The sequence below is a fragment of the Canis lupus genome, chromosome 16 (genome assembly GCF_048164855.1).
Source record: "Canis lupus baileyi chromosome 16, mCanLup2.hap1, whole genome shotgun sequence".
Taxonomy (NCBI): Eukaryota; Metazoa; Chordata; class Mammalia; order Carnivora; family Canidae; genus Canis; species Canis lupus.
Genome location: NC_132853.1, coordinates 13734125 through 13746360, shown reverse-complemented (window position 1 = coordinate 13746360; position 12236 = coordinate 13734125). Strand labels below are relative to the sequence as shown.

The 12236-nt window shown below is 49.2% G+C and overlaps 1 protein-coding gene across 1 annotated transcript in view; it reads right to left on the bottom strand.

The window, feature by feature from the left end:
- TRPV3 (transient receptor potential cation channel subfamily V member 3) overlaps positions 1–12236 on the bottom strand; it is a 36436-nt gene that overhangs the window by 4039 nt on the left and 20161 nt on the right. Inside the window, exons 9-16 of the mRNA XM_072778985.1 lie at positions 11112–11288; positions 10022–10180; positions 9316–9417; positions 7425–7498; positions 5297–5462; positions 3751–3817; positions 2204–2478; positions 811–923 (exon numbers count right to left, since the gene is read on the bottom strand). Coding sequence (XP_072635086.1) covers positions 811–923; positions 2204–2478; positions 3751–3817; positions 5297–5462; positions 7425–7498; positions 9316–9417; positions 10022–10180; positions 11112–11288 — 1133 coding nt within the window. The remainder of the gene's footprint in view (positions 1–810; positions 924–2203; positions 2479–3750; positions 3818–5296; positions 5463–7424; positions 7499–9315; positions 9418–10021; positions 10181–11111; positions 11289–12236) is intronic.

Here is a 12236-nt window from a genome sequence, read left to right as displayed (position 1 = left end):
CCCTGGGAAGGAGGAGAGATGGCCCAGGCTGAGATATGATGGTGTGAGGACTAAACTTGAAGAAGTTTAGAAGTTTAGAGTTAAGGGTTAGGGTTGTACTTGGAGAAAGTGGTTAGGGTTCAAACCCCAATAAGAATAAGCAGAGTCTAAGGCTCTAGATTGCAACTGGAGGCAATGGTTTGGCTGAAGTTCACATTCAGGGAACATCTCTAGGACGAGGGTGTGGACATGAGAGATATTGTTTGGGTAAGGGTTATATAGCTGGGAATGGTGGTGAGCATGGTAAGGTTACATGCAGAGGGCAGTGTGTAAGGTCAGGCAGCCAGACAGGGGAGGGAGAGGTAGACTCATCCGAAAAGTCGGTCATGGCATTGGCAAGTACTTTTCAAAAGCCAAAAAGCTTGATATCTGTCCAAAGTCACTGTCTCACTTTCCATTTGACAGTGACAAAACATGCCTCAGGTCCCCTGGTGTCACACAAACCCACACAGGGTACAGAGAAGGACAAGAAGTGCCAGGCCGGCAAATCTTTCCTAAAGCAGATGCTGGATGAGGGGAGGCCCTGCGGGCATCAGCCAGGGGCAGAGAGGCGAATGCTGCCAGCAGTCTCCTTCCCTCTGCCTTCGGAGCTTGAGAAGCCTTGTCCCAGCGCCAGCGACCCCGCAGGAGCAAATTCCATGTCCTGAGCAAATTCCATGTCACCGTGGATTGGGAAGCAAGTGGCAGCACTGTTTCTCTGACACCCACTGACTCATCTCCCTTTCCCCACCCAAAGACCGCCCCCAAGGCCCCCCCACCCCCCTTTGTTACCGCAAACACAGCCGGAAATCTTCCTCTGCTACTTTACACAGCTCTCCCATCCGGAATCTGCTCCGCAGCCATTCTGGTAACATCTTCTCAAACTCCAAAATCGTCCTGGCTCTCTGGGGACATAAATAGGCCTAATCAGGCACATCAATGCAGAGCCAGCCCAGGAACACAGCTCCGTGTGAATGTGCAGGCAGCCACCCCACCCCACACACACACACACACACACACACATACATGCACACCTGCCACCAAACAGCCAGCTCCACCTCCACTGAATGCTTAATGCATAGATCCTGAGGGTTCAGCTATTCCACAGAATTCAAAATGAAAACCAGGAAGTTTGGGAAAGGTATGAATTGCTTTAAACACAACATACAGGCGCCTCGGTGGCTCAGTGGGTTAAGCATCTGCCTTGGGCTCAGGTCATGATCCTGGGGTCCTGGGATGGAGCCTCATGTTGGGGTCTCTGCTCAGTGGGGATCCTGCTTCTCCCTCTGCCCCTACCCCCACTACTGTGCTCGGTCTCTCAAATAAATAGATAAATAAAATCTTTTAAAAGAAACCACACAACATAAACAATGTTTCTGGGAGTCCAGGAGCTTCCTAACTGAAAATATTAGGATCCTGGGATCCTACGGTGAAGAAAGGTGCAGACATGACATAGTTCCACCCGCATGCCAGGCTTGGAATGACCTCAGCAGTTTTGCTGTCGATAATTTGTCAAGTCTCTTCTGAATGCAATCGACAAACCCATTAAGAAGGCCATAATCATTGGAAACTTCCATGTGTCAAATCAAAGCTTTTCTCCCTGTTCTTGCCCCATATACCTCAGTTCTACCTTCTGGGGCCACAGAAGGAAGCTGTTCCTTCACAAGTAGCTCTGCAGATATCTGAAGAAACTCTCACCTTCTTCAACCCTAGTCCCAATACCATTTATTGAGACACAGTTTCCAGTCCTCTCCCAGACCTGGAAACCAGCTCTGGACCATCCTGTGGGTTAGTGTCCTCAGTGTGTAAAGCCCCCAGCATGTAAGGAATGTTGCAGCCAGGACTGAGGAGTGCAGAATGGTCATCTCCATTGCCCTATACCCTATACTCCTCTTAATGCAATCTATATGCAAGTCGTATATCAACATCCACATATCACACCATTGACTGAGCAGAGCATGCCCATATGCCTGAGTTTGTCTCACATGTGCTGTTGTCCAGTCACATTGCCTAGACCTTATACTTAAGGAACCTAGACAGAGTTTCCCAGAACCTGGCCAACCACGCAGAGCTTGTGCAGATTCCCAGGCCCCGCCGCAGATCCACTGGCACAGACAGTTGTCAATACCATGTGCTGAACTGAGTCCCTGTGAAGACCCCCATGCCGAGTCTCTGCCAGGCTCACCTGTAGACGCCAGATGCGCTCACTCTCCTTGGAGACATTCTCCACTGTTTCTCCCATCAGGGCAATGAGCATGTTGAGGAGGAGGACAAAGGTAAGGATGACATAGGTGATGAGCAGGAACAGAAAGAGGATGGGGTACTTGGAGTTCTGCTGTATGTTCAGGTCACCCAGGCCTATGGTGAGCTTAAAGAGTTCCAGCACCGCGTCACTGAAGCTGCCATAGGAGCTGCAGTCCTTGTTGTCACTGGGACACTTCTCGATCAGCGAGGCTAGGGCTGGGAGGACACAATAGGGTTTCTCCTCTGGCACTGTGCCTGGCTAATTACCCAATAAACTCATGCATACTTGCACATACACACATGCCCCCCCCCCCCAACACACACACACACACTGCAAGCCTACTGCCTCATCCCCTCTGGTCATTTAGATTTTGCCTCTAGCCTCAGCTTCCTGGAAGCTTTACCATGCGGGTCCTCTGCCTTGATCTCCTGCAGAAAGCCCTTCCTGCCTAATGAAGCCCACACTCTTCTCTCCCTCCTCTACCCTGCCATTCAGCCCTTGATCACTCACAGCCTTGCAGAGTTGCCAACTATAATCTACATGTATCCCTAGTTCTCCAACTTCCTGTAGCCTGGGTCATCTCCTCCAAAACCATAAGGTCCTGAGTCTCTTGTTCATGCTCTGTAGGGAGATTCCCTGGCCAAAACCTGGGCCCTTTTCTTCTCTTCCTTCCAACATGCCATAGCAGTGGCTCATTGCTAAATGGATAGATGGATGGATGGTCAAATTAATCAGTGAGTAAATGGGTGAATGAATAAACAAGCTAGTGAAGGAGAAAATAAATAAGCACACCGTGGCCCAGCAAAAACCAGAAGATGGGAATGCTGCCTAGTTTCAAATGCCAATGATCATGAGGGGGGGTGGGTAGTGGTGGCATAGGGGCATGGGGGAGAACTGGCATGGGAAAATACAATGATACCTCTCTATGTAGAAGTTAGAAATAAAATCAGGTTGTACAAATGAAGAGACTTTAAGAGGGGGCTCCCCATCCCCAGTCCAGGAGAGCAGAGGCTCCCACAGATATATCTGAAGCAAACTGCAAATAACATGATGTGGGGGAGCCAAAGGAGCTTACCTCAGTGCATTAATTTACTCCTATTTTTCAAAAACCATCAGTTACATTTCTGCAAACTTCTTAGCTTCCCTTCTATAAAATGGGGCCAAAACCATCTGCCAAGCCTCTCTCAGGTTGTGAGGGCCACATAAGATGCTGGATGTAGACGTGGGAGGCATCCACACAGTGTGGGTAGACAAGAGTGACAGGTCTGGTTCTAAGCCTCCATTACCTTATGATCCAGGATGATGACTCCCCCTTGGTGGAGATACTGAGACAAGTAAAAAGACAATGCTTGGAAAATGCTAAGCATGGCAAATGCTCCACTGGTAGGTGACATAACTTGCTGAGGTTGCTGTGTGCTTTGTCATTTTAACATCTGTATAAAGTGCTTTACAAATGTGGAAGTTCCTATTATTTATAAATCAATTACCTACTCCAAATCCAAGTAAGAACACGATATATACAAATAAGAACTTCAGAACATCATGCAAAATGACCTATAAAGGGAGAAACATGATTCAAGAGTAAGCTTTGGTCACATATTCCCTAGATCCTGATCTCCTTACTGCTTCCCACCCTCACCCAGCACCCACCCTCACCATGCCTTCCCTCAAACCATTCTCCTTCCCCTAGCCAAATCCTGCTGGTGCTCCAAAGGTCTCCTCTGAGCCCCATCTCCTCCAAGAAGCCTTCCCTCCTGTTCCTGCTCCCTTCCCTCCTCCCTCCTGGAACACAGTCTGCCTCTGTCCTTCATGATTCAGCCCATACATGAGCACATTTTTTCAGAGAGTCTCATGTCTAAAATCCTCACACTTCCTGGGGGCAGTGATGTGCTGGAACCAGCTCACGCCTGCTCATAAGAGCTGATGGTTACATTTTCATCAGTTTTGTAGGCTGGTTGTTAAACAGAGCCATTATTAAAAATTAAATCACATAAACTTATAATTAAGTAAATTATAGTAAAAACAAAGATAATAAATATTCAAACCTCATCACTCATTTTATAATTACCTAAGCTATTAGGGCTATCTACATCTCTGACAGCCATGGCGTACATACTGTGTAATGAGTTACTGTGCATCTCTTTCCAACTCTGTGTTCATCGATGCCATAGTGGTAGCTGGAAATCAACCATGGAAGGATTTACACCATGGAAATTTACACCATGGGACAAATCATAGACTCATTACTTTGCAGATAGTCTAGATCTAGATTTGACAGTAATGGAGAAAATGTTAAGGCAGATTAAACTTTAAAATGTGTCCTATTCCTATCTGCAGCTGTTGTGTCGTGAATAACACAGTAACATTAATGAAATAATCTTAGGATATTTGAAAACTTATCCAATTCAGCAACTAAGTGGCTCCCATTGTTGACAAACAGGGGAAGTTCCCACATAAGGCTGCACTGCTTCACTTTCATCTTACTCCTTAAACTAAACAACCACCACACTGATGTTGCAATAACACTCTGTCACTTGCAACCACAGATCAGCAACAGACAGAGGAGTCCAGCAAAAATCAACCAATTGTTCTGCCACATTCAACTAGGTATGTGGAATTGATAATAAATAGCATTATACAGTTCATTATTTGTTAATGATGTACTACTCATCCTTTCCATAATAAAACCTATCATAAACACAATACCTGTGCATGTGTAGGCATTTTTCTCAGAGAGCTGGCTGTTAATTAGTTACCAGCACACCACTGCCTGGGGGTGAGGACCAATTCTCCATACAGTGTATTCCTTCCGTGCCCAACAAGCCCAGGTACCGCAGCCGTTTTAAGGTCTGGACACTTAAAGCTTGAGCAAAGGGGGACAGTGCTGTTTGGGAGAAAGAGCAGAGGCTTGCCCACAGGACCAGCTTCTTTTGCTCTGCAGACCTGTTTCCCCATCTGAAAAACGGCCATTTCCTGAGGGTTCCCCCACTGTGGCGCCTGCATGTCTGTGATGCTCGGAAGCCTCCAACGCACCTTCTGGATCATGACGCTGTACATGCCCATGGACTGGAATCCCCGCGTGTAGTAGAGCATGTTTGCCCAGCCCAGGGCCATAGCCAGCACAAGGCAGGCAAGATACTCCTTGTAGGCAAACAAGTACAAGAAGACAGACAGTACCACGAGCACAGCCTGGACAAAACTGTTCAGGAGACACAGGAGACAAGGGCCTTACTCACTCCTCCTCAGCATCAGGGTAGACACTCAAACCCCAGCCTCCCGTAAACCGTTGCCCCCTTCCCTGTGCCAGCCCCCTGGTGGGTAATGCTCAAGTGACTGGTGAGGCTGCCCCAGGCCCTCTGGACTATGTCTAAGATCCAGCCTCGCAGATGCCATTGCCAGGTGTGAGTCAGAGCTTGCAGTGGGCTGGCTGCAGCTCACCGGGACTTTCTAAAAATACAGACCCCTGGGACTCAAGGAGATTCTGGTTCAGAAGCCCATATTTTTTAAATTACCCATGTGATTTCTGATCCCCCGCATAGATCAGGGAACCATTGGGTAGACTAAGGATACAGTACACGGTTGCATTTTTAACAAAAATGCCAAAGGCTGACAATGTCTATACTTAAAAGACAATCATAACAAAAGTCCCCCACATCCTACTTTTTAAAATCTTTTTTAAAACTATAATATATGCTAAATGGTAGATATGCTAAACAGAGACTGGTTGCATAACAATATGAATGTATTTACCAGTATTGAACTGTACACTTAAAATGGTTAAGATGGCAACTTTCATGTTATGTACATTTTACTACCATTAAAATCTTTAAAGTTCAATATATAACAAGCAAACAGGATTAAAATCTACTCCTAAACAGTGCTACATCATCAGTTATGCAGACGTCTAGATCAAAAGCTCCGTGGCTTATAACTTCAGACAGTCTCCACGATCATAAAATATCTAACTAAAGTTAGGACACAGGCAAACTTGTTTCTCTTGTGCAGCGAAAAGCAAATGTTTGGGTAATCGATGCAGTTTGGATTGACATAAGGAAATATGTATCTACCTTCCTCATCACTAAAAAAATATGTAAGAAGCAGAAGAGCAGGACAATGATTGGCGCCTTTCATCTGCACTAAATCCAGTGGTTGTATAAATGGATTCTTCTCTGGAATTATCATATTTTCTCAAAGGTGGGAGACTCCCATGTGGCTTCTCTCATGGGGCAGGGCTGCACCTGTTCCATCCACTTACTGCAGTAACTGGGTACCCCACTTGCCCATGGAGATGAATTCTGTTCATGACTCTAGAAGGAAGGTACCTACTGGTACACCGAGGTATCTGGAAACAGTGGGGCAAGATTTAAAGTCCTGTAGATCCAGCTTCCCAAATGCTCAGAAGAGGGACTTTGGTGGGATCTACAGAGCTATAGAGACCAACATTCTTCATCCTACCCTGCAAATCCTGCCCAGTTCTCATGGCTGCAGTGCTGAATCAGCCTCTGTCCATTTAGAGACAGGGGTCACGTAAGCCTCTGATGTCAGCTGCACATGACCTAATTCGGAGAGGCTGCTGAGCTGGGCTTTCCGGCTAGGGCCCTGTGGTAGCCAACCCTGCTTTAGCACAGGGTGAGGAGGACTCAGAGGCTGGGAATGGCTTCGACACCACTGAGGCTCTGCCTGACTGTTAGTTGCTCACTTCCCTGCTCTGGGCTTCAGTTTTCATGCCTACAGATGAGACTCGATGATTTCTCTAGCGCTTTCCAGTCCGATCTGATGGAGTTCAAGATGGCAACCTCTAGACCCCATACAACTAGGAGGAACAGGCCGGGCTATGCCTTCATTAGGAAATGAACAGCGGGGCTTTTCTTCTTCCTGCCTTCTCTGCCCCACCTGCCCCCCGGGGCTCTGTGGCAGGGTGGAGGCAGTCATCACTGTGACCTGATGGTGGGCAGTGTACCAGAGTCTTCTAGTCCTCTCCGTAGGCACCCACAGGTTTCTCTTACTAGAAGTGAGAGGAGGTCCCTCGCCATCAGACAATGGCAAAATGACTGGGACATGGTGATGTGGGAGAAGGGCTGTTCCAGACAACACAGCAGCCACCATGCAGGACTTCAGCCCTGCCTGTGCAGTGGTGACCAAATGGGACAGATCTACTTACAAGACAAAGTGAAACCAGGCATCAGAGAGAATGGATTGCAGATCTGAGGGTCTCAGCAGGAAGATGGCGATGCCCTGAGGCCAAAAAGGAAAGAAAAGCTGCACCCTCTCCATGCCTCTCACTGGAGGATCTGAGGAAGGCCGTGTTTCCTCAGGACCAGGACTCAGTGAGGGGGAGGGTGTGAAGGCCAAGCCAGAGCCTAGGTGAGGGATATGGAAGGGTCCTGTGCTTGGGAGCAAAGGCAACTCCAGGCTAGGAGTGGCTACACCCCCAAACCTTCTCACATCTCTTACTCTCCCCCTCATGCTCACCCAGACTCTGCGAAGCAGCACAGTCACGCAATTCCCTGCTATTCCCCAAATACGGCCTAGCTTCTAAAACCAAAAACAAGAAACAACAGGTACTGGTGAAGATGTGGAGAGGAAGGAACGCTTGTGCACTGTTGGTGGGAATGCAAACTGGTACAGCGTGGAAAACAGTGTGGAGGTTCCTCATAAAGTTAAAAACAGAACTACCCTGCCATCCAGTGATTGCGCTACTGGATATTTGCCCAAACAATATAAAAACACTAAATCAAAGGGATACATGCACCCCTATGTTTACTGCAGCATATTTACAACAGCCAAAACTACGGGAGCAGCCCAAGAGTCCTTGATAGATGAATGGATAAAGAAGATGTCCTCTCTATATACAGTGGAATATTAGCCACAAAAAAAGAGTAAAATTTTGCCATTTGCAATGACATGGGTGGAGCTAGAGAGTATCATGCTAAGTGAAATAAGTCAGTCAGAGAAAGACAAATACCGTATGATTTCAGTTACATGTGGAACTTAAGAAATCAAACAAAGGAGCAAAGAGGAAAAAAAAGAAAAAGACACAAAACAAGAAATGAACTCTGAACTATGGAGAACAAACTGACGATGACCCGAGGGGAAGGAGTGGGGAGGATGGAGGAATTAGATGATGGATATTAAGGAGGGCACTTGTGGTGAGCAGTGAGTAATGTAGAAAATTGTTGAATCACTATATTTCACACCTGAAACTAATAGAACACTGTATGCTAACTACACTGGAATTAAATTTTTAGTTTTAAAAAAAGACAAAAAATTATATGGCTTAGTTCTCCCACCTCTGAGCCTTTTTTAACGCTGCCCCCCATGCTCACCCTATAATGACTTCCTCTCCAATGTCCTCACGCCAAATCCCACATCGCAAACTAAATGCCCTCTCTGCTTTCAAGCTTTCCTTCCTTCTCCTGTCCCCACACAAACCATCTCGCTTCCTCTGAGGGCTGGTCTGAATCCCACACAGGTCCCTTTTCGTTCTCTATTTTAAAGTCCAGGTGTTTGTGTAAAATCTCCTACAAGACTGTGAGTTCAAAGAGGATAAACTTCCTCCCTCCCTCTCACATCCCTCAGGGCTCCATATACAGAAAGTGTTCAGAATATCCCTGTTGATTCATTGGTTGGATGGATTGACTGATAAGCAATTGACTGAGAGACAGATGGAAGGACGGAAAATGGACGAAGGATAGAAGGACAGTGAGGAAGAATGCTAGGCATTCAGATGAATGGCTGAGTCAACAAGAGAGGTGATGGAATGGGTGAATGGAGGGACAGGAGGATGGGTCACAGTGGCTGAGAAGGCAGACAAATGGCTGATAGATGGACAGAGGGATGAGGGCTGGAGGGATAAAGAGGCAGGACAGACCTGCTGATTTATTTATTCTCGTTTTGTAGCTAAGAAATCTAAAGCTTAGAAAGGAAGCAAGGCGGCGCCTCCCCAAAGCCCTCCGCCCTCCGTCCTAAGGCAGAGGGGAGTGGATCAAAGCAGGCCTGTTATCTCCCTGCCTGCCTTGCAGCAAGTCCCGAGGGCTTAGCAGCCCACTCACCTCTTTCACAGAAATGCACATGGCCCAGATGAGCACGAACATCCTTCCTAACAGTTGCAGCCACCCCATCTTGTGTGTCAGGGCCAAGGGGTGTGGGAGGGCCTGGGAAGAAGGGAAGGAATGGATGGGTGCAAGATGGGGAATGAGAGGGCGGGCAGGGGTAATGCCAGCTTTGGGGGTATGACGCACATACACATGCAAACCCTCTAGTTGAGCCAGAAGCCAGCACGGAGCCCAATCTCTGTATAGTGTGAGAGAAAGAACAGCAGCTCCCTGCCCGTCCCCACCCACAGTGGAACCCAGGACTCTATAGTGAGGAACACAGTACTGCCCATGCTAACAACCCCTCACTCCTCAGTGTCATTTGTTCATCTGAACCCAGCCACTCACAGGACGCTCAAAGCCAAAACTCCGTGCCCCGTGTAATGGATGGAAACTGAGGCCCAGAGTGGGGGCTCCTCTCATTTCCTGTGGCCCAATCAGCTCGAGACTTAGGTGGAGCCTGGATCTCCCAACCTTCCAGACTTCCCTCACAATAGCTAAGCACTAGAAACATACTCAGTTCCCTAGAAGCTGTGAAGGGTGACAACTGGGGAATGCCGTGCAAGCGTCTTGGTCATTCCGGGCCTCAGTTTCTTCATCTCCCCCAGCTCATTCCAAGCTCCCGGAGCTCTGACCGCCCCCCCTCCCTCCAGGGGCCCCGTACCTCCTCCTCCCGGGGGCGGTAATAGGAGACTAGAGTCAGGGTGATGTTGTAGAAGAAATACAAGCAGAAGGACAAGAAGAACATGTACTTGGCGAACTTCTTCCACTTCATATGCAGCAGCGTGTGCAGGGGCTCCAGGGTCAGCATCTCGTGCCGGTTCTGGGGGTAGAAAGCCACCAGCACCTTCAAGGCGCCGCATTCCGAGGCAGCTCTGAGTCAGCACCAACCAGGCAGACGGGGCAGTCTCTCCCACGGACCGGTTTGGCTGGAAGCGTTGGGAAGGTAACTTCCAGCCCCTGAGCTCCTTCCCAAAGCCCCCAGGCAGCAGTCAACCCCTATGGGAGCTGGGCTCCAGCGGGAGGACCTGCTGCTCAGCGGGGAGCATGGCCTATGGGAGGGAAGGGCCGTCACTGGCCCCAGCTCGGCCCCCTCACTGTGTGACCTCGGGAAGTCCTCCAACACTCCTGGGGCCTCAGTTCCCTCATCCCTAGAACTGATATCAGTCAAACTGCCCTACCAACCAGGCTGCTGTGAAGGTCCAGGGAGACCCCAGACAAAGCAGGCTCCGGTAAGCGTGACTCTTGGTAACATGTGGACGATGCAGATCCAATCTGCTGCCTCACTTCCCCCCAAAAGCTGAAAACCTCTCACTGCTGATCCTCTCTCTTTCCCTCCCACTTCACTGATTTTCCTCCATCTTGCCTCCTCCAGGAAGGCCTCCCTGATTGCTCTAGCTGTGCCTTTCCCTGGGGGAAGGGGAGATTATAGAACCATTAAGGAAGAGGGGGAGAGACGAGATGGAGAAGACCAATACCAATCATCCCACCCCCACTCTCACACTGCCCAGGATTCTGGGGCCAGGAGACCCCCACCACAAAAGTGTACAGTGTAAGGCCAGCTGGGAACAAGTAAACGCAGCACCTGCTCTAGCCCTGCCCTTTCTGCATTGACTCTGCCCAGTGAGGCAAAGGAATGGAGGACTACAGACATGTCCAGCTAGTGGCACAGGTCCTTCCAGTGCCCCCAAGCACCTGGCCTGAGGCCCAGCCCCTCATCCCCTGCTCTTGCCCAGCCCTCCCGAGGGACTCACATCAATGTTGGTGTTGTAGACGATGATTTCCAGCACTGAGTTGTCTGTTGTCGTGTCCACATTGGTGAGGTCATAGAGTGAGGATGACACAGGCCCATATGCCCAGTCGGTGAACTTCCTGGACAGGCTCCGGAGTGGCTTCTCCTTGATCTCACGACTGAGGATATACTTCAGGATCTGGGGACAGGAAGAGCCACAGCCACAGAACAGGGCTGGGAAGATGCTCCCACCCAGGTGGACTGTCCCACCTCTGCGCCTTCCACTGTGACCCCCAGGCTCCACATCATCTGCAGAATGGGTGTGAACCTCACTGCTCTGCCCAATTCACCAGGGACTGAGAATACAAGGGACAAAAGGTGTGGAGGCCCTCGGCAGGACACGGAAAGCTACACAACCAGCTCCTAGACCCTTGTACTTGTTGAGGACCCCATTGAGTGAAGAAGCTGGGAACTGATGGGTTTGAGAAATAATTTCTGTTTGACCTGGATGTGAGAAGAAACTAGAAGTTTTTCCAGCTTCCCTACCCCAGCCTCAGTCAAGACCATTCTAGCTGAGGCTCACAGGGAGTGATATGAGATGCCAGCCTGGCAGAGAGACCTGAGAAACCCCCTCTCCAGGTAGTGATCCTCAAGCCCTGCCGCACAGTAGAGTCACCAAGGGACACACAGCAATCCCACACCACCCACTAATTCAGTCCAAATCTCTGCAGGGGGCACCCAGATATCTGTATTTTGTAAAGTTCCCTGGGCAGTTCCAAAGTGCAGGCAGGGTAGAGAGCCACTGCCCCCCAGCTCACTGCTTTCCAAAACTGGGGCCAGGGCTTCCTGGGGCACCAACCCAAGGCCCAGGAAGAGGGTCTTGTTGGGGAGAACAGTGTCAGAGCCCCGATCTCCCACAACCCCGTGGTGTTCCAATCTCATCTCCTATGGGATCCTTGGTCCTCAGAATCCAGGCAGAGAGCTCCCAGACACAGGGCAGGTCTCCCCACCCTAAGCCTCAGCCTTGGAGAGCCCCAAGGAACAGGATCTGTGTCTTCAGCACCTCTGCACCCTGCCCTCCCAGCATAGTGGCCAACTTGGACAGCGTCCAGAAAGGTTTTCCAAAAAACACTGACTAAAGAAGAGA